The following is a 27,024-nucleotide window of genomic DNA, read 5'->3' on the forward strand; positions in this document are numbered from 1 at the left end:
AGCTAGCCGGTGGCCGTGCAAGCCTGCCCAGCAGCCCGAGGTCCCCGGCGAATTAGGAAGGCTTGTTAGACAGCGCTTCGGGGTTGGCAGAAGCGTGGTGGCAGAGAGCAGGCGAGAGCTGCGCTCTGCAGCTACCTGGCCAGGCTAGCTGGGGGTGACCACCCTGATAGAGCTTCCTACCAGGGAAGCTGCTGCCCAGGTGGAAGGCTGCAAAGACTGCACCTCCCCTCCTGAGTCTCCACCTGCCTAAGGTGTGCTCTGGTGGAGTCACTCAGACAGCAGGTGGAGGAGCTGCAGGAGGAAGGCAGCAGTCAGCAGGCTACACTGTATTTGGGAGGAGGAACAAACAGTAAGAGTATTATTTGAGACTTTGCAAGAAGAAATACTAGGGCCCCCTGACACTGCCCTCCCAGGACTGGTCCCGGATGTCACAGGGATGCTGCCCCACTGGTTAAAAGCACAGACTACTATCCCCTGCTCCTTTTCCATATGAGCACCATGACACAGTAAAGCAAAACCTGGGCAAGATCAAGCAGGACTTCAGAGCCTTGGGGGCACAAGTGAAAGGGACAGGCGCCCACGTGATCTTCTCCTCTGTCTTGCCAGAGATAGGGGTAGGCCAAAGAGGTCTTCAGGTACATGAGTGGTAAGCAGAAGCACAGGGAAGACATAGGCCCATTGCTAAAGAGGGCAGGGAAACGAGTTACTAATAATGCTGACAAGGCAGAGGATTCTCAATACCTTCTTTGCCTCTGTCTATCAACGTAGGTATACCCCAGATCACAGGATCAAGTAGCTACAAAAATATGTGTTGGCTCCCCAGTAGCGGAGGAAGGGTTGGTCTGCAGCCTCTTGCAAGGGCTTAACCCACATAAATCTATGGGCCCGGAGGGAATCCACCCCGGGGTGGTAAGAGAAGTAGCCGACGTTGTTGCAAGGCCACCATCTTTAATATTTGAAAAATCATGGAGATCAGGGAATATCCCTGATGCCTGGAAGAGGGCAAATGTCATACCCGTCTACAAGAAGGGCCCAAGAGAGGACCCAGGAAACTACAGGCTGATTAGTCTTAATTCATTCCCTGGGAAAGTAATGGAACAAGTCCTCCTAGAAACTATTACAAATCAAATTAAGCAGATGATTGGGAAAAGCCAGCATCAGTTTGCCAAAGGCAAATCATGCCAGACTAACCTGATCACTTTCTACAACAAAATAACATTTTGTGTTACATAGCGAGAGCAGCAGGTGTTGTTTACCTGGACTTCAGCAAAGTGTTCAGTGCTGTTTCCCACAGCCTTCTCCTAGCCAAACTGGCAAGATACAGACTGGATGGGTGGTCTGCAAGATGGGTAGGAAATTGGCTCACAGGCCATACTCAGAGGGTGGTGATCAATGGTTTTTACTCAGGCTGGCAGCCTGTCACAAGTGAGGTCCCCCAGGCATCAGCACCAGGCCCCATGCTGTTCAACATCTTCATGAATGATCTGTACGATGGGATTGAAAGCACCTGCACCAAGTTTGCTGATGACACTAAACTGAGTAGTGAGGTGGACACGTTAGAAGGAAGAGCCATCTTACAGAGAGACCTGGACAGGCTGGAAAAGTGGGCTAGCAAGAACTGTATGAAGTTTAACAAAGACAAGTGCAAAGTCCTGCACCTGGGACATCATAACCCAAGAGCCCAGTACAGGCTAGGATCTGTGTGGCTGGGGAGCAGCCTTGCTGAAAGGGACCTGGGGGTCCTGGTGGACAAGCTGAACATGAGTCAGCAGTGCACTGCTGCAGCAACGAAGGCAAATCTGATCCTGGGCTGCATCTGCAGGGACATTACGAGCAGAGATAGGGACACAATCATCCCACTCAGTGCTTATCAGGCTGTACCTGGAGTACCGTCCCCAGCTCTGGTCCCCACAATTCAAAAATGCGGACAGACTGGAGAGGGTCCAAAGGAGGGCCATGAAGATGATCAAAGGGCTGGAGAACGTGCTGTATGACGAAAGACTGAAGGAGTTAGGTCTTTTCTCCCTGGAGAAGAGAAGGCTCAGGGGGGACCTCATCACAGTATGCCAGTATTTAAAGGGCAGCTACAAAGAGGATGAAGGCTCTCTCTTCACAAGGAGCCACATGGGGCAGACAAGGGACCACAAGTACAAGTTGCACCAGGGGAGGTTTCATCTCGATATAAGAAATTTTTTACAGTGAGAAAAATCAATCACTGGAACAACCTCCCCAGAAACGTGGTAGAGTCCCCATCACTGGAGGTTTTCAACATGCGACTGGGCAAGGTGCTAGATAATCTCATCTAGGTTCCCTTTCCTGCAAAAGGTTGGACCAGATGATCTTTCAAGGTCTTTTCCAGCCTGGGCTGAAAAAAATATAAAAACCACTATGCCTGCAGTAACAGCCTCACTGCACCCACAGCACAGCCCAGGAAGCAGCAGGCCTTTCCCACCCACCTAACCCTCCGTGTTTCCTAAGGTCACATTCTTCCCAAGAAAAGAGTTAAGGGGAGGATAAGAACAACAACCATTTTTCAGGTCCGTAAAAGAAGGCTTGACTTTTAATCTCTTGAGGCTTTTCTGAAGAAACCTGTTTGTGGCATACGCAGTATCCCTGGATTCAGGCCAGGATGTAGGCACAATAATTCAGAAGGAAATCTAAAGCTTTAAAATTTGACACCATTATAAACTTTCATAGAGCAATTCCAAACTGTCCATATCAAGGTTTCTTGAACTATCACTAGTTTCGGCTGCAGATATAATCAGCCGCAGTAGGATTCAGTCTTCCAGACTAGAACTGCAGATATAACTGATTGTTATCTGAATACATGAACTTGCAGTGTCCTTTCAGTCTCAGGTGAGAAGTTTCTAATGTACTAAGCTTTAATAAGTACATTTTGAAACACACCTTAAGATGCAGAAGTTTCAGCAGAGCTGAATAAGAAAAGCTGAAAAACTTACAATCTGCACAACAAAAGCAAATATTTTTTTCTTTCTTTTGATTTCTTGTGAAAGAATCAAGTGATACGACCTTATCGGGTAATCATTGTGTGTTTTGTAGCTATTTGTTTTAGATGGAAACCACACAAATCCCCCCTTACTGAAATTTGATGTGACAGCATAATGTAGTATCACAAGAAAATCTAGTCTCAGATTTCTAAATATAATCAGTCTGTTCCTTCAATATAAAAAGTCACGTGAGCTAGTTCCAGATGGTGACATTTGTACAAGCAAAGTCATTAGAAATCATGAACCTCAGTGAAGCATGCTGCAACCTGGATTTAGATCAGCCTGTGCATGTATATGAACACTAACGTACACATTGAACAGGTTTAGCTTAGAATCAAAATAGCTAAAAACCCCACAGTATTATTCTTTAGAGTGCTTTTGTCCCTTTCAAAACAGCACCATTTAATCAAAGTTTAAAAAATCCTACTGTAATAAATACGTTTATAAAACTAGTAAGCTTTCAGAAAGCTTTATTAGTTTGGATTCAACAGGGTGATAACATAACTAGAAGATACCTTCCAGCCTGAAGCCAGCTGGAGTCCATCCACGTCAGAGCCAGCTTGAGTAAGTGTGAGTGCAACTTTATAGACATTCACTGAGATAAGTCCACCAGCCCACCCATGGCAGGTGCCTGTACAACTCCACTAGTCCTCTCCAAAACTCCCAGCCTGCCGCTAATCTGCAGCATCCATAGTCAGCATTCCAGCACATAGCACATTTAATAGCCTTTGGTACATAAAGCGTTTCTGTTTGCAATGCATCAAGCTGTGCTGCAGTCCCAGAAGCAAATCTACTGCACAAATCTGTTTTTCCTCAAATTATACTAGCATCTCCTCATTCACTGGTGAAGAACAAGAAATTTCTGGCCCCCTGTTTAAGGAAGCAGTTTCAAACTTCCCATGCATTCACCTTTCTGAGGTTTTAAAACATGGTAGCAATTTCAGTGGTTTCCCTTCTTTCCCATTTTGTTTCCTCTGCAAGGAGGATCCAGACTGTAAAGCTTTGCTCCGTCTGATGTTCTAAATGTTGATGCATAATAGCTGTGAAGTTTTAGAGAATATAAAACTTGTAAGGCAAGAAAAGTACCCAGAAAAGGTGAAGGCCAGAAGTCTCAAATTACGTAGTTTAAGTTTCAAAATATTTCAGAACGTATGCTGCTGGATTTTGCACTCGCCCTCTTCTGCTTTCAGACTTGGGCTCTGAACACTCCTGAAGACAAAAAGGAGTTTAAGGGCTTAAACACTTTAAGAAAAAAAAACAACCTATGTCACATTGACTAAAACTTACACCAACTCACAATATGTTTTGAGCTAGCAATCCAGAAGTCGGAGACATTAACCTCTGAGCAAACTTAAGTATTGCAGAAATGGGCAGAAATTTTTTATGCATGTCATCATCATGACCAAGTTGTGCAACTGAACTCTGAGTTGAACAGAAAAATAATAGAGGACAATTACCAAACCTGAAATTACATTTTCACAGTTTTGAACATACCTGCTTCCATTTGTGAAAGCATGCTGGAAAATAAAGCTGTAGAGACACAATGTCTGAACTCAGCTGTCAAAAACAGAAGTTTTGATAGGATTTATAACTTACACTTTTGTAAACAGGAAAAACCTTTTTTCTTTTCTTCCTCGAAGAAAATCAGCTGAACTACAAGGCTAAAAACTACAGGTTGAAGTAGCTCCATACACAGCAGAGTAACAGCACCCATGTTCGTCGTCATCCCAATTGCTAAATTTCCTTTCAGTGAGTCCACTAGCAAATGGCTTGCTCTGCAAATAGCAGGTGGTTGCTGCAATGAATCTAAATACTAACCGTTTTATCTATGCGTGCATGGAAGAGATATCAAGCCCACACAAATTAGTTGGATTATTTTTAACGATTTTGCAGGAAGCGGGTCCAGACTCCCCACCACACTCCAAAATCGTTAAAAGAATGACAAATGTCCTCAGTTTCCAGATGATGCCTTAATGAAAACAAAGCAAGATCAAAACGCACTTTCTTGTTATAGCACCATTTGCTCCCTAAATTATACTTTGTAATTAGAAGAATTATATTTAAACTTCACCCTTAGCAAAGCTACTAAAAGATGCCAACTACTGACCAAGGAAGTTTCACAAAGCAGTCAAAACAAGCAAGCATCACACAACTGGATTCCTGCTTTCACCAACACTTTAAGTTAGCATTGTGATCAAAAGAAGCAGTCCTATCCTTTCATCTCCCATTTATTTGCAAACCTGCACCAAGCTCTTCCTTTCTTTTCTTTCTGGGAGAAAAGAAAAGACACTGATTTTATCCAGGGTCAAATCCTAGCTCTGGTGCTTTTCCCAGATGCAGCACCATCTGCAGTGGCTGAAGGTGATAAGGATGCAGAAACATGTAGCTAGTTGGAGGGAGATGGCAGAACTACTTCTTTCAATGGTACCGGTGGCTTGAAACACCTTGAACTGCTCAGGAAACTTTGGTCTGACTGACTGACTTCTACCAGTAGGGGGGGGAAAGCAATACACATACTAAGAACATCCACTGTCACAAGTTATCTCACTGCCAAATATTCCTGTTACTACAACAGGTAAACTAGAGGAATGACGGAGAAGTTTTTAATTTTTTTTCTTTTAAAAACACCGTTGCTGCTTGTTTTGAACCATGTGAAATCTCCCCCTGATGACCCATGAAGCACTTAGTTTGTAGGTATGAAGTATGCAATTTTTATTGCTTTTCTGGTATTTTAATGATCTTTTTCAGATTTTATTTCCATTCAAATACTGGATGACACTTCTTGTACTCTAGACAGCCAAAACTCTTTGGCAACCCTCCCTACCCAAAACCATAAAAAACTCAAAAAAATCCCTTTACAAGGAAGGGGGAAAAAAAAGGAAAAGAAAAAGAAAAAACTGTTTGCTTGGTGGTTTTTTTCTTTTTTTAATACATCCTTGAGAAACAAAAGGAGGATATACAACCATGTGTTGTCTTGACAACAGGAAAAAAGTATATCAGTAAGTACCTTTCTATTAAAGTAGAAGGCTGGAACTTGTAGAGTGCTGGGAAGTGAAACAAGTTGTGGAATGCTTCCACAAAAAGGTAGATAATCAGTACTTCTCAGTGAAACATCAGTGTCTCGCTATCCTTGTTATAGAAGTGTTTAACCCACTGGTTTTGTCCAGTTCAATCACTTTTCCCTTCTTTTCAAATGTCTTATGTATTTGAAAATTTTTACATGCATGTCCCTCATTTTATCTTTTCCAGGCTGTATAATTATTCATTCTACCTTTTTTTTCTAAAAACATATTTCCTAGACCTCTAGATTGCAAAAGCATCTGGGGAGTGAGAGGGGCATCTCTTCAGATCTAGATATTGACAAGTGCGATATAGTCATCCAGGCTCCCTTTATAATCAACAGAAAGAAAATGTCACTTCTAGGGCATGATTCAGCTCAGCCTGAGATTGATGTCTAAAATAGGTCAGATGAACAACACTCTACAAGAATCTATTTCTCTACATTGATTATAAAGGAAGCCAACATGATTACCTCAGATGAGGATGCCTTAAGTTAGGTGAAATCATGCCCTGACCCGGTTTCGTGTGCTGCTTGTACAAATTGTGTTGAGGCTCTTTCCTTGAAAATAACTGGGCTGTGTAAAAACCACCAGCAATATCATGTGAGGTTATAACTACAGTGTAGGAGCCACTTGACCTAACAAATGCCTAATCCGCTGGAAAAAAGTTCTTCTTGGAAAGGTTTTCAGGCAGACTCATTAGAAAGTTACCATGGAAACATTTTTTTTCCATTGGTAGAGCACAGTTTGACAATTAGCTCTTGTGGGTGTGACCCTTTGGATTTGAATTTTGTAATGCTAGTAAATGAGGCCTCCTGCGAATTTCTCACAGGGACCTTTATTCCCTTGCTGAACACCAAAAAAAAAGGAAAGAATGTATGCTGCTGTTCCACACAAGGATGAAATAGAGCGATCTTAAAAAAATAATATATCAAAAAGAAAATCATTGAGCTGTGCATTCTAAAGGAATGCCAGAGCAGAAGTTCAGCCTCCGATACAGATGAGGTTTGTGTTTTCCTCTTCACCAAAGGAGCTGGCTTTAAAAATAACTGAATCCATAACCATCACAGAGCAACGAAGCATCTCAGCCACATGTACCTGCCAGCTCTGATACGACAGCTTGGTCATAAAACTGTGCGATGCAGCAAATCAAATGATTCTTTAGCATGGGGGAAATGCCGTAGCTCCAGAGCACTTTATCAACAGGTACTTAAATTGACGGTGATACAATGGCATCCTCGCTCAGCCAAACAGGCACTTTTGTTACCTGGACATACAAGATTGATGCAGCCATTACTCCTCATCAGTACTAAGATAGCAAAGCAGCTAGTGCTCTGGGAGTGCAAGTCCTACTTTTAAAGATCACTGAGACGTAAGTCCTTAACTGCTTGTGCCACTGCTGAAAGCAGAGCCTCAGCTCCCACATCATTAGGAGCTTTTGCAAATGTCATCTGTTACGAAGACAGAGAGTTACCTTTTTGATAGCCATCAACAGGGAGGTGATTCTATGCTCTTAGTGCAGTCAGGTTGTAAAGAAGTTGTTCCTGAAAAATTAGGAGAGCTAGAGCCTTGGTATCCATAGCAAAGGTACCTTAGGCTACTGTGGTAGTGACTGGAACATTCAAAGGACAAAAAAATAAACCACAGTACTTTGCATTTGCCTTTTACTCCTCATTGCCCGGATTGTTTTCAACTGCCTTGTAATAAACCCCTGCACTGATACTGCCCAATATGTGCCACAAGACAGAACTTAAGAGGTTATGCAGTATTAGATTGATTTCCTCAACAGCAGTTATAGCCCAGACGTGCACACCTTCTGTCCAGCAACTCCGTTTCCAATGCATAACCCAATGCCATGGTAGGTTTCATGGCTGGAGAGGAGCTACAGCACTGGAGCGCAGCCTAAAAATACATTTTCCAGCTGGTATACTTGGAATGAGGTGGGCTAGTACACGATGCAGTGCCACTATTTCTCTCTGGCACTTCCTGGTCCTGGCTGTTCCCTGGCACAGAGGTTCATAAAGGAGGGGAGGTGTCACAGCAGTGTCATGCCCAAGTGCAAGGCCTGGCCTTGCTGATGGGTGAGAGAAGGCCAGATGTGCTGGAACATGAGCCAGCAACTTGCCTTAGCAGCAAAGGCAGCTAACAGTACCCTGGGCTTCATTAGGAGGAGTGTTGCCAGCAGGTCAAGGGAGGTGATCCCCTCTATGCAGCACTGGTCAGGCCATACCTGGAGTGCTGGGTCTAGTTCTGGGTTTCCCAGTACAAGAGAGACGTGGACATACTGGAGAGAGTCCAGCAAAAGCCAGTTAAGGGACTGGAGCACCTCATATATAAGGAAAGGCTGAGAAAGCTGGGACTGTGCAGCCTGGACAAGAGAAAGCTTAGGGGGATCTCATCAATGTGTAGAAATACCTGAAGGGAGGGGGCAAAGAGGACGGAGCCAAGCTCTTTTAAGTGGTCCCCAGTGACAGGACCAAAGGCAATGTGTACACACTGAAACGTAGGAGGTTCCCTCTGAACATCAGGGTGACCAAGCGCTGGCACAGGTTGCTCAGGGAGGTGTGGAGCCTCCATCCTTGGAGATATTCAAAAGCCATCTGGGCATGGTCCTAGGCAATCCTGGGTCTAGGTCGCCATGCTTGAGCAGGGGGATTGGACAGGATGACCTCCAGAGGTCCCTTCCAACCTTAACCACTCTGTGATTCTGTGTGCTTTCATCTTTTGACACATCTGCAAGCTGCACTGAGCAGACAGGCCTCCCTGGGAGCTCGGAGCATAGAAGGCTTTTGTGATCTTCTTCTACATTGTTTTTTCTAGATATATTAGGTGGTTAGGACATAATTTTGGGACATGCATCATCCTTCATCCTCACCCTATGCAAAGATTGCAATACTCCACAGACTGGACTGCTTTCTGTGTCAGTCCATAAAACCAAATATTTGAGGCTAATCTGTTACTAAAGATGCTATGCAATAAGGAAAATGGCTGACATAGCTGAAAATGTGTTATTCCTTTAGCCAGATATAATTAAAGATGGAATCACTAAAATCATTCTGTGCTACAATGAACACAGTGGATAAATGCTGAGCTACTATTCCTATTAATTAGGGCTATTTTTTCCTGTTAAAAAAGTGACAATCATTAGCTTAGACCACATATAAAAGGCTTTTGGGTACTGGGAAGCATGGCTGAGATAGTTAACTGTAGGTCAAACCAGCATTTCCAGCAGCAGGCTCTGCCCACATTTTCTCTCACTGGGTCTATTTCAAAAGTCAAATAGGAAAGAGGACCCATTGCCTCTGATTTCTGTTGAGTTTATATCAGACAAAGCAAGAGAGGACTGGGAGAGGAAATACACGTTTCTGATTTTTCTTTCTCAAGAGATGAACTCGCTATTTCCTGTGTTTTGCATCTTTCCCTTTCCAGCATCCCATTTTAATTTTTAAGCTGTATGCACCCCAGGCATCATCACTCTGTCCACTCAGTTTTGCATCAGATATCTTCCTACACATGGACAGGTCATACTCAGCAGAGAAGAGAAACATGCTGTAGGCTCTGGCTTGGTTACCAGCTCCTAGGAGAGTTCACTTTAAAAGAACTCCAAAACATGCAGTCTCTGGAAGATTCATTCACAAAATACTTGGTTTTTACAAGGCAACAATCCCATTGTTTTCAATAGGGAGCAATTATACACCATTTCCTTTGCCCTTCTATTTCAGTCTGCAATCCCAGGGGGATCCAGGTTTAGCCCTCTGGCTGTGAGTGGGACTCCTGAGGAAGTTCCTCTGACACCTGCTCTCCTTCCCTCCCTTGCCGGGCAGGGACATCAGGCATCATCCAAGCCCAGAGGTGACCCAGAGCACACCTAGATAGCAGCGAGGAAGTGTATGCCAGGAAGCCCATACATTGTTCCGCCTTTCCCTTGGAGGAGACTTACATCTACTTACTAACATGTAATTTGCCCCATTCCTAAAAAAATTCTAATTTCCCCATGAAATCCAAAAAGCCAAGGGACCAAAAAAGAGTAGCAAGGAAGGGAACTAAGTGTAAATGATGCTTTTTCAAGTAACCCTCTCTTCTATTTGGAGCTTCCTCAAATCTGAGGTCCTCACTGCCTTATACCTTTGGTCATCTATAACTCTGCTAAATTTGTGTACAATTGCTGCGTAGTTCCTTTACCTCCCCCTGCTTCCATAAATTGATACAAATACACACATACATATTTAAAATGAGACCTTGGAAATTCCTTCCTTTCCCCAAAACATCAGCACTTCAGCTGCACGCTGACAGAAAGACAAGCAGAGGCAGACAGACCTGCTAGCTCTTTTAATCACAGGAATCCTGGACAGATGACCATTGCAACGTGCCACGCAGCAGAGTGGATTCACAGCTCAAGTACATCAGTGGTAGTTCTGACTGGAAATGCCCTGAGCTTTACTGCTTTTTTATCTACCAACACTGGCAGGTCTGCACACAGCAGGCCATGAAAGACTCATCCTTGGTTGCCCATCCTGCATGCGAGAGAAGGAGCATTACATCCTCTTTTTTGAAAAGACTTCACCATAATGCCTCCCCTTAACTGTTCAGCAACTCGGTTTTAATCATCAGAGAAGCCTCCCTTCCCCCTCTTCCATGCAGCATCTCAGGAACAGGAGGCTGAACGTGAACAGTGGACCGCTCAGGCTGCCCTGGTGCCATGCAGCTATTGTCACTTGTCTTTTGTCACAGCCTTCCTGCTACTTGTAAGGAAGAGAGATACACTGCACAAACTTCGACCGTTGCCCATGATACTTTCAAAAGACTTTGTAAGAGAAGCTTCAAACTAAAGAAGGTGATGCCCTGCTTTTCCCTCTAAATGCAATGTAAATGCATTTCTGTCTGTGCAAATCCAAGCCTCAGTCCAACTGAAATTAGCAGAACTTTTTGCCATTCTTTTCAATGGGAAAATAAAATCCTTTCACGATATGCAAAAAAATAAGAAAGGAAGTAGAAAATGAAAGAAAAAATAATTTTTAAAAGTATGATTTTCTTTTTTGCCTTATCTTAATCTAGAGAAAGTTTTCATTCACATATAGAGTCACTGAACAACTTAGGTTGGGAACAACCTTCAAAGGTCATGAGGTCCAGGCCTTGCTCAAAGTAAGGCTAACTTGAAGCAGATTGCGTATGAGTTACAGGATGAAAATAAATATTTAAAGTTTTATTTCAGTTACAGCCCTGTGCAGAATGGCTCCAGAAATATCGCAAAAGTGGTTCACTAATGGAAGTGCACTGAGTTGCTAGCTTGCTTCATTTGTGGTCACTTTGCAGGCATTGCTGAGGTGCCACAGGATTCCCCACGTACACTTTGGCACCAGTGCATGCACTCTTTATTTATTTACTTTACAAGCAGCATGGGATCAGATATAAAGGACTTTTAGACCTATTTCAGGACTCCATTCCCAGTGGCTGGGTAAGAAATACTGCCCTGCAGCGATAAAGCGCCCTGCACTGCATAACCGTAAAGCCAGGGTACGAAGAGACCCTGTGCTTCAGAGAGCAGGGCAGGATTTGTCTCCTCCAACTCATGAAATCAAGCCTGATCTTTAATTAGCAAAACCTAACGCTGGTCTGGCCTACCTGCCAGGTTGCACAAACAGGAAGGGTTTCTCACAAATAGAGAACGGCATGTGCAAAAAGCTAAGAAAGATAATCCTGGTAAATAAACTTCTCATTAATAGGCGACACAGCAAGTCAACCATACAGTAATGCTACACCACTTTATAAGCCGCCAGTGCAGATGTTAGGAGCACCATCATGTGTCTCTTTCCTTTTCAGCTTGTCTGCTTTCTACCAGCTCGCAGCAGAGGTGGACTGGTGACATGATCCCATCTGATATAATTGTTTCAAGCAATTGAAATTCAGGTCAATAACTAAAGCTTCTGGTGCATATAGAAACCAAGCGCTGCTTCCCAGTTCCCTGTCACTGGCAATCTGCCAGCGAGTACCTGCAGGTGGCTCTTCTCAGAGTTGCTTTTGCAGCAACTGGTGTCCAGTCGTGATGCAAAAGGATTTACTCACACAAAGATGCTGTGCATTTTAAAATAAAAACTCTTTTTTAACTCCTTCTTTTAAATCTCCACTTTGAAGCAAATACAGCCAAACCATTAAGCACTTCTGATGTGAAAAATGCCACTGGGAGTATTTGCCAGCATTATCATTATTACTTCACATAAACTACCAATACCCATAAAAGTAGTGACAGCAGTGACCAGTATAACGTATACTCTTCTCCCAAAGCTGTCTTCCCACTTTGAAGAGGACAGCTTTGTCTTAATACTACATAAATTTAAAATTAATATCTTTAAAAGATTCACCAGGCTTCACATCCAGTTGCTGTCAACCTGTGATAAAAGGAGGAAAGATCCAAGGCCTGAGTCAGAGCATTTATTGCACTGCGCTTGAATATATACCCTTGGTGAAGGCCCTGAGCAAAACACTGACACTGGCTAATATATAATGTCAGTCTTAGTTTAAAAGTTACATATGGCTCTTTAAATTGAAGCATTAGCTAAGGAAAAATACTTCTGGTTTGTTTTGTTCGTCTGAAAGCCACTAAATGAAACGCCTATGAAAAGCGATTCATTTTTTCATCAGTAATACTGAGACTTCATTGCAGGTACATGCAGACTGAACTAGGCAATAATACATGCTATGTCTCCGCCACATCTCCCGATAGACACCTTGGCTTTTAAGGCACATCCCTGATTCTGTATAGAAAAAATCCCTTGGTTCTTTCTAGAGACAGTGCTACTTCAGCAGCTCCAAGGGCAAGCAGGCCACAGTGAACACCGAGTCTGTGCAACACAGCAAACACTCAGTTTTCTAGCTGAAAATGGGATATAATTTAGGGCTTTGTACTCAGAAGTCAGGAGGTGGTCATCTGCTCATCAGGACAAACCAGCTGTGATCTCTCTGTGCAGCAGCAGCTATCTGCTGGCCCTACAAGTGCACAGCAGAAGGTATAAGTAGCTTCAAGGAGCTATATGACAACGGTGTAAGGCTTTCTGCCTCAATACACGTGGTGCTGTGGATGCAATGCAGAGTGGCTTAAACCCATGCTCCTTTAAAACATCTTACAGCAGTAGCTCTCTGCAGAGGAAGGAGTTTGACTGTATTTTACTGAGTAGTTCTGAGATGACCGCTCTCTTATTTTCTCAGGTGTATCCCAGGAAGAGGCAGGAGGCACAACGAATATGTGGATACCTCAATGGAAGCATCTGCCCATACTACTGAAAGGTACTGGGAACAGAGCGCTCTCAGAACCCACAAAAAGACTACTTCATAAACACATTGGGCGTAGCACTTAAGAGCTATATGACTGAGCACCTGAAGCAAAGTATCTTCTGTATTTTAAAAGTTAGCGTTACAAACAAGTCTAATTTGGCAGCTCTTGCAGTAGCAAATACTCTCATTTATTGTAATGGGACTAATCACATAGAAATGCATGACCGATGTCAAAATACTTCTCAGTTACTGCCTTCACTGATTTTCTTTGGTTCTGCCATGCTTCCTTATAGAATCTTCTCACGTGGTGTCTTTTAAAATATTTAACAGTATCATCTCTAACTTTTCTCTTTCGGGTTGGTTTTTTGGTTGGTGTTGGTTTTTTGGTTGGTGTTGGTTTTTTAAACTAAGTCTTTCACTGGGGAAGTCCAAGTACATGTTTTGTAACCTAAGTGGTATATAACGCCCGTGCCTCATCCTGACTGCTTTATCCTTACGCTTCTGTGAATATCTGCCACCTTCTGCAGCTATGTCTAATTTATTTTTCCGCTTACTGCTTTGTTCATCTGTGTCCCAAAATTTCAGTGATCAAAGAACGCCTTACAATGACATGAATTACATCAGCCAAAGATTGGAGAAGAGAGAATAATACCAACAATTGTTGCCCACTTTAGATCACTGAATTCCAAGGGGGAGCAAAATTACCAGATTAGACACCTCACCTGTAAGTATTGTGGCATGTGGCCCTCCAGCCACAATGAACTGTAAAGCAAACGCTCCTTTTCATTTAAAAAGCATTACTGTTATGCAAAATACCAGCCTCATTTTCAGACATTAAATAACTTGGGCAAAATTTTGAATTCCTTTCTCTTATCACTGATATTGTTAGGGATTTGGACTGAATAAGAAATATAGGCTAAATCCTTAATCCTGTCTTCTTTAACTATTCCTGCACCTCACTGGTATTTTTCTTTAACTTGTTTTGGAACTGCTGCTGTTTTGCTCTTCAGCAGCCATACTAAAAGATGCCTTCATTTGCCAATGCTAATCCCTCCTGCAGTTTATAGCAGTTTAACAAATATGAAATTATGTATACAAGTACAGACCTTGTATAGACTGAAAGGCAACGCAGGACAAAAGAAAATTCAAAATATTACCAAAATTATTTCTTTTTAGTTATCAAATATTATTTGATGGTAATGACACACAATTTCAAATGATTCTGTTCTTTGTTCCTTTTTGAGTGCCCAAAGGTATGAAGTAGGACTTCATATAAGTCACAAATGTCTTAGCCATTCGAATGCTGCTCAGTGACTTCAACAATCAGCTTATTGCAAAAGAGAACAAATAAATATTTTGTAGTGATGACAAACATGGCATGTGCTGTCTGCATAGGCAGTTTACTGGATGTGATAAATCCACTAAATACATCAAGCTAATCTTAACATTGAAAAGGAATATTTTGAATGAAAGTAAAAAATATTGTGTAGCATAAGACTTATTTTTGTTTGTCCAAAGTTCTCCCTGTGCTTCATTCTGGAGTAGTAAGCTCGGCTAGAAGCCTATTTCACAATTACAAAAGTACTAGGATATTTGCTCCTTTCTTTTCACAAATTCCCAGTGCATTTTCCAACTTGCATCATTTGGATTTAGGAGTTCAAGGTCCATAAGGTACGGTATCATTTTCTTTAGAAACACAAATTAGTCTTAGCAAAGCCATCAAGAGAGATTTTGGCACCCAAAGCATGTCTTGTCTTCCCTTCTTTATTCCTCCAGGTTCCTTTGAAAAACTCTCAATGCCGAAAAACTCCATCCCCTCCCTCTTGGTTAGCAGCAGTGCCAGCAAGCGGCAGGGCTTGGGCATCTTACTACCAAAGGGTGGAGAGGACTATGGGGGCCTGAGGAAAGATGTGCAACTCCACGTCTAAAATCTCCCCCCACTCCTTCCAGTATTACACTCATTTCACCAACATGGAAACATCCTCTTCTTCCCAATTCAAAAAGATGTTTGTAACAGCACCTATGCACTACAGGCAAAATTTCCCAAAGTGCTCAAAGGCCAAATTTCCTTTGCCTCTTGGCTTAGGGACCTAAAGATACAGGCATTCTCTGAGAAGACTTATCCAAAGCTTCTGAACAGATTAGTGCTTAATAAACACTGAAATAATCAAAGGTAAAAACTTCCAAAAGGACACAAAACTTGCTTGCCACAAACAACATAAGAGAGATCAAACGTAAGTGACTGAATACAACATGTAAACACACAACCAGCTGGGAACACATCCCAGAGGTTTCATTTAAGTACCAGTGCAGAGCTAGAGAAAAATAATTATGCACATAAAGTGTTACTGTAAATGACAGCTAATAAAACAGAAGGCTCAAATTATTGTTGCTGCTTCTGAGGGCAAGTAGGCAAACACAATCAGAGAGTAAATGACAAGTCGCCGTACAGAATTTCACTTCAAAAATGCCACTTCACTTAAATGGCACAATGAATTCTAATTAATAGGAAGCATTAGACTGGAACATAAGGCAGCAAACATCACTAAAGAATAAACATATTCTCCCATGAAGGAAAATTTACTCCGATCATGTTGTCAAGCTGACAGGAGCACCTTCCAGGAGCAAGTGGATCCAAGTTATCAGCAGTGCTGTAATTGCCATGCTCAGTACTTATATTTCCCTTGACTCAAGGACAATTAAGCCTTAAGCATTAGCCATGGAGACAGGAATAATATCATGAAGCCATCTATCAACTGTAATAATAATAACAACCTGTTGATACTTCGGGAATGGAGGAATGCTGGGGAGCGTTAGCAGACTGGACTGACAGTTGAGGCATTTGCTTAGTTACAGGATCTAACGCCAGCTGACATGGATCCATATTCAAGTGACAGCTTCAGCCTGTCCAAGTGAAACTCACGTACAACACTCAGTAACAGCCAGGATCCCCTGATTTCCCCAGGCTTCTGTGATGACTCCCAGGTGGCATTTTAAACAGCAGTGGTTTAGTCAGGGTTCCTCCAGCTGTTTGTCTTTGTCCTGTGTCTCTCCCAGAGGTTGCTTCTGTGGCAGGGCCAGCCAAGAGGAAAGGACTCAACTTTCTGGCCACATGAATTAAAGTTACCAGCAATCAGTGTCTGCTCTCTGTGGCTAAGTGGGCTGCAAACTGCAGTCACGGAGGAGCTGCTACACCTCCCGTTCAATCAAGTTCTGGGATAATCATCATTCAAGTATGCCAGGCTCCAGCACCAACACACATCAGCATGCTGTGGCTTTGCACTGTGAGGCAGGAGGTTTCCATGTAATTGTTTCTATCTACATTTAATAGGGAGAAGAGGTAAAACAACTACCTTAATACCCACCTGTAGCACAACCAAAAATTCACAGCATGGAAAAATTAATTATTTTTGCAGAAGAAACATGCACCCAAATGTCATTAAACACTTTCAGCTCAAATCTACCCTGAATTATGCTTGTGAAAACTCAGAATTCATTCTGTTGAAGTGAAGCAAGATGCTCATTATCAGTTGATCTATATATGCTGCATCATTTCTGAAAAGCAGACAATCAACTAAAAGCTAAGGTTAGCAGCAGTCATTAGGTCTTAGGTATTTCCTGCAGGAATTCTATTTAAGTGTTGAGGTTACCAGAAAGAAATTAACTCTTTATCTGCAAAGGAACTTTCAAAAGTAGCACAGGGTGTCCTGTTCTGGACCTTCTAAAGATATCCGTTGATTTTTGTAACAGCAGAGTCAGCCAACAGCTGGGGCTCTGGAAGGTCCCACTGCTTTTGTTATCTGAGGAGCCATGGGATGAGATTCTGTAAATTAATGCTGAAAAGTTATTTACGTTCCTAGGAGCAGCAGTAGAATCTACCACAGTCCCTTGTGCTCCATAACAGTTATATATACGTTCAACACTTTTTTTACTATATGCCATATATACAGTACATGGACTATAAAATATAGATCACCCTCCCTGTGACTCAGATTGAAATCAGCTTTGATTATCAAGTTTAATATTCCAGATTTTGACAAGGAAAAAAACCCACAGCTTTGCCAAAGATTTCTTAGATTTGCTCATACAGCAGTTTTAAGAAAAATAATACACACTGCAGGCCAAATTATGTTTTGAGTTACCAGGATTGCATAAAAGTCAGAACATAATTTGGCCTGCAAGATCTGTAATTCTGAATTACGATAATGTTCAAGGCGGAAAGAACATCGATTGTCTTTAGATCAAGGGCCTGCAGTTGGGAGAAAAGACCATCTCCCTCCTGTAGACTAATAAAATGTGGTACAGTGCCACCAAATAAGGGCAAATAAAGAAGTCTGAACATCTTAAAGATCCCATTTTCAGAGTACATTTCAAGTATACATGTCTGGTAATAATCACAGCTTTGGGAGCGGGGGAGGAAATCAATATAAACTAAATGGGCTTCGTATTCTGCTATTCACATCGTGCACATCAGCGTATAAAACATCCTATCCTGCAAAACGCCAGTTTTAATGGGAGAGGAAAACAACATTTTACATATGGAGCACAGCTGACAGTACCACCTATAAATTTCAGAGAGTTCTTTTTCTCCATGCATTTTCATTCTTTGCTAACTTCCTAGAGTGTTACAATTGCAATTGTATCCACTTGGTATTTGATGAAAATACCAACTGCTCTCATTTAATCATGGGGCGCACTTTTATCACTACGCAACAGAGCTCCTCAGCCTGCAACTAACTGAGGACCACCTGTTTGAAAAATCCTGCTACTTCAGTAAGGTTTCACGTGCACATCCAACAGCAGAATCATGGCCTGAAGGAAAATCTCCTTTTAGGTTTTCTTAAGGGTATCTGCCTGGTAGGTGTACATCATTTGTCTTTATCTATAGGGATCATAAAATAACCAAAACTCAAACTCAGTATTCTAAGCAGAGGAACACTTTGCTGTAAGTAGTTTCAGAGAAAGTTAATGTGTTTATAATTTTTACTGCAAGTCTATTTCCAAAGTGGTTTAATTACTTGCTCTACTTGAACTAGCAATAAAAAATATCCCTGGAAATTTTCTGTATGTACTTAGCTGTGTGGTGGGACTAGAGCAAGAAAGCTTAGTTTTCAGTTGACATGATTCAAACTAAATCACACCGGCATTCATGAAGCGCAAAATAAAAGAGGGAAAGGATAAAGCATAAAGAGGAGAACACTAGTACAAATTTTGGGGACTAGATCCATTACCACAGTTCGAGAGTACAAGACCCAGAAATGGAAAGAAAAAAAAAGAATGTGAAAAAGTGAGTCAATAAAAAACAATTGGCATGCCATTTGAGGGAACTGCAAGGACTTCAGCTACCTACATACGCGGGGAAGAAACTAGTAAAATTTGATTTTGGAAAGCTTTCACTCCTAATAAGCATTCATTGTCAGTACCAAAAAAGAAAGGATATGCAATCTGAATCCAAACAGTGTTCTTATCGTCACCTCCGATGAGTATAAACTGGCTGTAAATCTACTGAACGTAGAAGAGGCACTTGGAGTTGAAACTGAATTAAGTGGTACTGGCTGAGCAAGTTGTCTACCCTCGCCCCTTTCCCAATAACACATCATTTGACCATTTGACAGGTCTCATCGCCGGGGGGGGGGGGGGGGGGAACATGGACGACGGACAGTTGGAAGGACACTAAATCAATAGAAATAAGATGTAGCGTCGTGCAACAGCAAGAGACTAAGCACCATGCACTGCCATTTAATGGAGAGAAATGATGCTTGCAGTCTTCCTGAGGGAAATTTTCAGGGGGCTGATTGCAGCTGCTATGACAACAAGGGGGAGGATGCGATGTCACACAATGACCCGAGCGACTGCTGTCACATTGTCCCAGCACACGGCCAGCTGGGAAGCCAGTAGAGACCTCATTAAGTGCATCTGTTCAGTAATTACTACAACTTTCCCCGCACCACGCTTCCAACTTTGCACACAGCCATAGCACGAGGCTATTGATGTAGTCATGAGGGTTAAGTTCCCAGGCCTGAAAATTTCGAGCCTGTAGCTATTAGAAATCTGGGATCTAGTTTCAGCAGGATTGTTAGATACAAGGTCTGTCACCAGGCAGGGAGAAGCAGGGAGCAAAATCATATCAGCATAATCTTGATGAAGTCTTGGAAGCAAGCCGTGGAAAAGCTGCATGATTTTCCTTCCTCGTACGCAGGGCAGCTCCTTCTCTAACATACAGCAGCATTTGCTTTAACTGAAAAAGACTGTTTAGGACAGATCCTTTGCTCGTTTAAATCATTGCCGTTCTCCCAACTGCAGCAGAGTGATGCAGATTTACCGCTGGCCAGGATCCTGCCTCCTGACTTGATTTGCACTAGTACACAGATAAGTGCAGGATACCTCCAGGAGCCTTTTGCTCTCTTGTGCAGAGCTACAGAACTTGGAAAAATGAGCTTGCATTTATACTACATCAGGAAAATAGACCAATTAGTACAGCACAAGGGTTTAAAATAGAAGATCCGCAGCAGAAATGCAAATTCCCAAAGGCAATTATGTTTGAAAGCTCCTAGACTCCGGTCCTCACAGCTGCAGTACAAGGAGGAGGATGCAGCCCTCTGGCTTTCGGCATGGGAGAGGGAGCCGGCTGGGGCTGTGAATGAGGGAAGACTGCTCTCGGTCAGAGCCTGCCTGCTCAGGAACAGGCCTGGCTGCCTGTCTAAAACTGATCTCAAAAGGCACAGAAGAGTTCATTCCTGTTTATTTCTTTTGAACTGTGGGTGTTCTAGAAAATCTGAAATTTGTAATTAATCTCGCTGCATCAATTCAGAAGGCATTGGGAGCAGGAGTAGTTGGCCAAAGACCAGAGAGAAAACAAAAGCAGGGGCAATGCTATTTCTCACCACGGTAAGATGGGTCCCCTCCTAGTAGGGAGCAAAAATCATTTGTTGTTTCTAGAAGAGGACTGACTGTGCTTCCTTCCCTCACAGAAGATGAGCAGGGAGACAAACAGCACGGTGGGTCTGGGATCTGGCACAAAGGGAACAGGAGCCCTCATTTCCAGCCAGGTGTCTCCACCTTCTGCCCTATTTACACCTTGTGTTGGGGGCTCTGCTGCCCCACAAGCCCAGTTTTCATAGCTACTTCCCATTAGTGAATCTTATTCCCAACACATTGAGGGCATTAGACCATTTGGTGACATTACTCCTGAAGCTAGACTCAGAGATGACCGAGCACCAAGACCTGGACACATGCAATTCACCAACCTTAAAAAAAAAATAATAAAAATCATGTGAAGTAATTAAAGGAACGCTTCCTGACAGTGATGGACAATGGTTTTATCCATTAACATCTCTCCTCACCCAGGGCTCTGGAGGTTGTTTTCCCATGTATGGAACTCAGCTGCAGAGAACGGGGATGCCCATTCACTCACATCAAAACATGCTGCAAAAGCTTTACTGTTCTCAGCTTCCCTGAGAAATAAAATCAAGAGGAGGAAGGAAAATAACGCTTTTGAAGTGACCCTGCCACAGGGACCTGCAATCTGAATCTGATCCTTTGTGAGCTGCTAATGAGCCTGGTGTGCAACCCTGCGTGGTAACCTCTCACTCAAAACAACTCTGGCAAAGAAGGGGACAGCCCCAAACACTCGCTGTGTTTCTGGATGCCGAGATACAGGCAGCAGAGCACAGCTGTGAACAGCAGGTAGCAGTGATAAGGTAGACCATCCACAGAGGCAACAGGGCAGAGCTCCATGAAAACATTGCCAGGCTTTTTCCCACACAAGAACTATCCCTGCAGTCTTTTCAAAGACCATTTACTTAGCTTACAGCTGTCCACCCCTGCAACATCAAAGATGTCAGTGCAACATTGAGACCCTGTAGATGCCACAGAAATCACCATCTCCACCCCTGTATAGAAGCAGCTACAGGTTAAAGTACCAAAAGCAGGAATTACTATTGCCCATCACTGTGGTAGAGACCACCCACCCCACACAAAGGGCCAGCTGGGTATCTCACCCATATGCACGCCAACTATGCAGATTCCTTTCAGGTGTATTTTCAGGCAGAGCAGACAGAGACCAGACTGGTTTGAAGCTAAAACACAACTTTGTAATGGAGGGAACAGAAAAAACCTCTTATAACTTTAGAGCTTTATTTCACAATTTATTTGCTGACAGCTTTCTTTAGGTGAATGTGTTGGGGTAGGACTATGTTGGAAGAGATTTTAATTCTTTATAGCGTATTGTAACTACATCAGGCTTCCTCAAATCACATTAAAAATCTCACGTCCTATGGCAAGCATAGTATTTTTATTATATTAATAAATTTAGATTTCCCAGTTCCTAGATTTCAGATGACAGTGTTCCACTGTTTACACAGAAATCAGTGCTTCCTATCAGCTCTTACTGAGAAAATATCCTCTCATTAAGGTCTATCAGGAGAGCGAGGGGGAGAAAAAAAAAGAGCAGAGTTTTGGGTCTTTCATTGTTGTTTTTTAAATATTTTGTATTATGTCATAACAAAGAAAATGATAGAATTTAGGTACAAAGACAAGGAGAGGCTATAATCCACAGCAGGAGTGGTGACTATACATTCCCCCTTCACCTTTTGCCAGTGACACTGTTCGTGTGCAAGCAGAGATACCTCCCCCCCTCCCCGAAAGCGGACTGGCCCCACAGACAGACATTTCTCCCAGACCTCCTTTGAAGGAAGGCTCTCAGTGACGCACATGCAGAATTAGCGAGAGATTTGTCAGCACCTTGTAATTACAGCGTGCTTTCAGTCAGAATGACATTCATTATAAGCAACTAAGGGCAGAATTAAAGGAAATCTCCATGAAAATGTACTGGGTGTCTTCTGCTGAAACCTGCCTCTTTTGTGGGTTGCAAAGGTGCCCGTTGCCCTCAGATGAATGACAAACTCCAACAAGGCTGAAAATCAATACACAAAATCAAAACAGTTAATTGCTACAGTGTACACAGTTCTCTGGCCAAAATACAGTACAAAAAATGAAACTGCTCTTATTTCACTGGTTTCTTTCTAGAATAATTTTAAAAACCCATTCCTGTCTATTCTACTCCTAATGGACATTCAGGAGAGAATAACAGAAAATCCACAGCAGCATTTTCTTTAGAAGTTAAGCACATGACAGAGACCTGAAGGTATTTTTCCTTATCCTAATAAAGCTGAGTTCACTATTTAGTTTGCTTCCAATCTTCCCCACCCCAACTTAGACCAGCACAGCGCACGTACCTCCTCAAGCAACATTTTCTTTGACCAAAACACAGAAGGCGTTTCTGAAGTGATCTGTCAGAGGGACCAGCAAGAACTACTTTGGCTGTTCTACCTGTGACGTTGAAAGGGATGTTGAAGTGGGTTTCAGGTAGTGAACTGCAACATGAGAAATTCCAGCAACATTAAGAAAATGACATTTTTAAAGAGTTATTCAAAATAGGGCCCAAAAGCACCACCGAGCAAAACTCAGATCTTCCATGGAGGGAGAGCTTTTGCACGCAAAATGGAGACAGTGTCCTCCTAAAGAAACTTTCCTGCAAGATGTAGAAACAACTGCTGTGAGCTAGACTAAGTGTTTCGGTGCCACATCCCTCTTCTCCAGTAACACCTGAGTTACAGCAGAACTCCCCATCACTTCATTCTAATCTATAAAAATAAATTTATTAGATACATTGGATGGGACAAAACAGTGTTGCCAGGTGCTTCTGGATATGAAAAGCAGAGAGCGGGAGCTTTAATGAACTTAGCTCTTGGTCATAGGAAGGTGATAAATGCAGAAGAAAATGTCCTCTTGTTAACGTTTGCGTTTACCATTTTCCCAGGTTTAAAGACAGTGGATGTTTCTCTGTCTTGCATCTTTAGTCAGTCAATTACAGCAGCAAAGTCAGTAAGTAACACACTGGCCTTCTGACTTAGTAGCCTTTCATTTGCACAGGAGTGATCAGACAAGGTGCAGGACAAAAAAAAAAAAATATATAGGCCTTAACTCTTAACTTCTTTTCTTTTAAACTCAACTGCCGTTCTGTTATGTTTTATTTCTAGCGGAGAAAGATTTAGCCAAAGTTAAACAAGAGCTCAAATACAATAACTTGTGTATACAAAACTTCATGGTCCCTGAAATTTGCTGACATAGACCATGGCAAATAAAGATTTTGAAGCCTTCATCTGAGAGACACTGAACTTTCTACAGCTACTAAATTGCATGATTCCTGTCCTGAATGGTCCCACTAAATGGCTCACACAGCAGTTCCACTATAGTCCCTTTACAACACACTACCAGCGCAAAAAGTCTGTCAAAGCAGAATATCCAAAACTGCACAGAAATCCTCAGTGGGCATAGAGCAGCACACCTCAGTCCTCCTCATGGTCTCTATCAAAAGGGTGGTATCTGGAGGAAAGGGATTTGCAACTACCTTGTTTCTTCGTACAGAAGAAAGCTATTGAGTATTGGCATACATTTGCCTTTCTGGTATGGCACATCCCTTTCTTCCACAGGGATCTGTGAAGGCCTTGGGAAATGGGGAGTTCCTACAGCTCTCCTGTCCCACCACCAGCGCTGTAAGCAGCCAAGGTAAAAATCAGAGCAGTCCAGAAACTGCTCTAGGTTGCGCTGCTGTGTGAACGGATGCTGACCGTCTCCAGAGACACGAGGCTGCAAGCCATCAGCAAGGAGCTTTTCTTGCACCAGCCTCCTTCCATGCCCACATACTTTCATGTTTGATGTTAGGCCCAGGTCTTTCATTAAAATTTTCATTAAGTCTTGTCATAAGTGATCATTTATCAAAACACTGTGAAGATCGCCCTTTCTTAGCAGTTAGTATAAGGGTGAATCAATGCAAAATATTTTCTTTTGCACCCAAATGGAAACTCATTTCTCTCAACCTGATATTACTCTGTTCGTCAAGACCATCAGCCTTCTCTCCCAGCTGACACTTCAATAGCAGATGCAGCAGCTCAGCATTTCCCAAGAACTTCTCAAAAATTTGCAGTACCCAAAACTACATACCTACACACAAGTCTCATCAGATGGAAAAAAAAGTTGTTTAAGCCCATCCCTGACACACTAATGTTGCTGTGGGATCTTTTGGATACATTCATTTTCTTCAGTATAAAGATTAACAAATACATGAATCATTTGGATCTGTCTACCACACAGTGCTGGTAATACTAGATTACATATTTACAAAGTTTTCACGGTTATGTGAGTCAATCCAATGCACACTTGCCCAGATACAAAAATAGATGTTATATAATGCACAGATCACAGAATCAATACGCTGGTTGCGTGCACCAAATAGAAGAAAATAGCACAGGAACTCCTATGCAGCAACTGTGCTAAGAAGCAGAAGAAGCTGCAACTCTAAACCTGAGTCATTTGATTCAAAATTTGGTTTAGTTGTTTCTTGAGCATGAGTAGCAATAAAGGCAGCAGGGCAACAAATACAGCAATCCTGTTGGTTTGTTCATGAACAAAAAAAAATAATTAGGCACAGTCATAAATGTTCAGCGTCTTCAGATAATGTGCCTAGGCTCAAAAAGGAAATGTTTCTCTTCCAGACTGACACAAACTGATGAAATAACACTACTAGTAATGAAGCTGAGAGGGGGAGAGACTAAGATAGGGAGTTCAAAAGTGAGCATGTTGGAACTTAACCTGTGGAGGGACTACCATCTTCCCATTAGAGGAAGAAATTTTAAAAGAAGCATTTGCCTGGCAGTTTCACCTTTAAAATGTTATATGCACATTAACAGATGACTACATGAAGATATTTTAGTGAAACATACATTTTCATCTCCATTTTTTTCAGCAAGTTTAATGTTTGCATGATGCTAATGATTGCAAAACAAGTTTTCCATAAAGCAGAGGAATAAACAGGTACCTTCTCCCACACCAACAAAAAGCTTGTATCCATCATTATTAGATGAAATTGTGACCCAATTACACTAGTACAAATGAGGAAAAACTTTCCTGATTTCACAACTGCAAGGAAGTAGAATCTCTGTCATCTTAAAGGTATTCCAAGGGGAATTAAATTTGTATCAATTGATTATTACAAGTAAGTTTTCTATATATTTTAACTTGGATTTCATCTAAAAATTAAAGTGGGATGTAAGTTTGCTTTGTTTCTAAGATCTATAGGGATTTATATAACAAAACCTAGTGAGATATGCAGTTTTAGCAGAGCAGCCTGCTCAGGGAATCCTCAGATTTTAACTTTTGCAGAGTTAAGTCTGTTGGAAAAACATCTAGACACCTGTCGCTTTAAGAAGCCTCACTTTTCCCTAAGACAGTGAACACAAACAATAAACTGCACTCTTCAAACAGCAACAACAACCAGTCCTAAACTTCCTAATCTCTCCTTACATCTTTCCCTGCCCCAGCAATTTTGCTCTTTGTGTTTGAGAGGCAATAAGAACTGTTACATGCATCTTTACGCAAACTGAGAAATGGCAAAAGGTTAAAGAATTTGGCAACGCTGGCTAAGTGAACAAAGAAATACTGGAAACAAAGCCAAGGCTCCCAGGGGTTATGTTCTGGGCTCATCGGAAGGAAACGCAGCTAGCAAGTTGGAAACCTGCAATCCTGAAGCCCAGGCTTTCCTGAGATAAGGTTCCAAAACAAAAGTTCTGCGAACGTCTCGGTGAACTCATGCCAAAACCCAGTGGAAGGATTTAGAGTGGCTGCATCTCAAAGGCAAGTTTCCTGGGCAGAAGAAAATATAGAAGGCAGAATGGAAAACCAACCCAGACAAAAATTGCAGGGCATCTGTACGTTTTAAAGGCATATATTGACAAAAGGCAGTTGTCAACAGCTGTCTTCACCTGTACTTACTGGAGCTGCAAAGAAAGAGAGGAAAGGAGGAGAACAGAGACAATGAAAGAAAGAAGAGGAATTAAATCGGGCTCACCAATTGTAAAGCTATAGCCATCGATGCTGAAAGTAGCACTCCGGCATTTTTTAAATCCTTCCTTTCTGCTGCTTGGCTCTGTCATGATCTGCCAGCTTGTACTTTCAGCAGCAGCCTTTCTCTCCCCCCGTGGAAGTCACAGCGCTCGAGCTCGCTCTTAGCTGCCCTTGAATATCTGCTTGTGACAGCACGCACACCCAACCTCACACATCTCCCGGCGCGGGGAGCTGAATCTGAGAGACATGTACCCAGCAGCTTTCTCCTCCCCCAAACACTCTTGCTGGCATGTTACCAACGTGCCTACTCAGAGTTTAACAACTGGTTAGAGGCTCCGGTATCTAAACCCGCAGTCAATTAGTGCAAGACTAACGAGTCAATAAGCCAGCTTATCCGTCAAATCTCTGTGTAGGAGTCAGCACACAATTAAAAAAAGATGAAGGGTTAGATTTTGCTGTGATCTACCCACTGACGCTCCTTGTATTCCCTGCCATGCTGCAGCCCCTGCTTCTGTGGCTCCCCTTGCTCACGGGGATTTCTGACTTGCAGCAAATTGTGCTCAGATTTCAGCCTTTCAAATACAAGCAGCGTGTTTTAATCATTCAAGATATAATGAATCAACCCAAGATTACAGTACACCATCAATCATCTACTACTTATACTAGCGGCAAGTCTCTAGAAACACAACTGGCAGCAGAACGCAAGACATTATCGGTAAGTAAGAACATAAGCGACTGTAGGAAAACAACAAAAGTAATTTAGCGGTAATGATGATAAACTGAGC

At 42.4% G+C, this 27,024-nt stretch overlaps 1 protein-coding gene across 1 annotated transcript in view; it reads right to left on the minus strand.

The window, feature by feature from the left end:
• Window positions 1-26,328, minus strand: part of PDE1C (phosphodiesterase 1C, calmodulin-dependent 70kDa) — a gene marked incomplete at its 3' end in the record, with an annotated part of 250,631 nt that extends 224,303 nt beyond the window's left edge. The window contains exon 1 of the mRNA XM_009332412.1: window positions 26,244-26,328. Within this exon, the coding sequence (XP_009330687.1) occupies window positions 26,244-26,328 (85 nt within the window). The remainder of the gene's footprint in view (window positions 1-26,243) is intronic.
• Window positions 26,329-27,024: the final 696 nt, after the last annotated feature.

This window comes from Pygoscelis adeliae, unplaced genomic scaffold (assembly GCF_000699105.1).
Source record: "Pygoscelis adeliae isolate BGI_AS28 unplaced genomic scaffold, ASM69910v1 Scaffold58, whole genome shotgun sequence".
NCBI lineage: Eukaryota > Metazoa > Chordata > Aves > Sphenisciformes > Spheniscidae > Pygoscelis > Pygoscelis adeliae.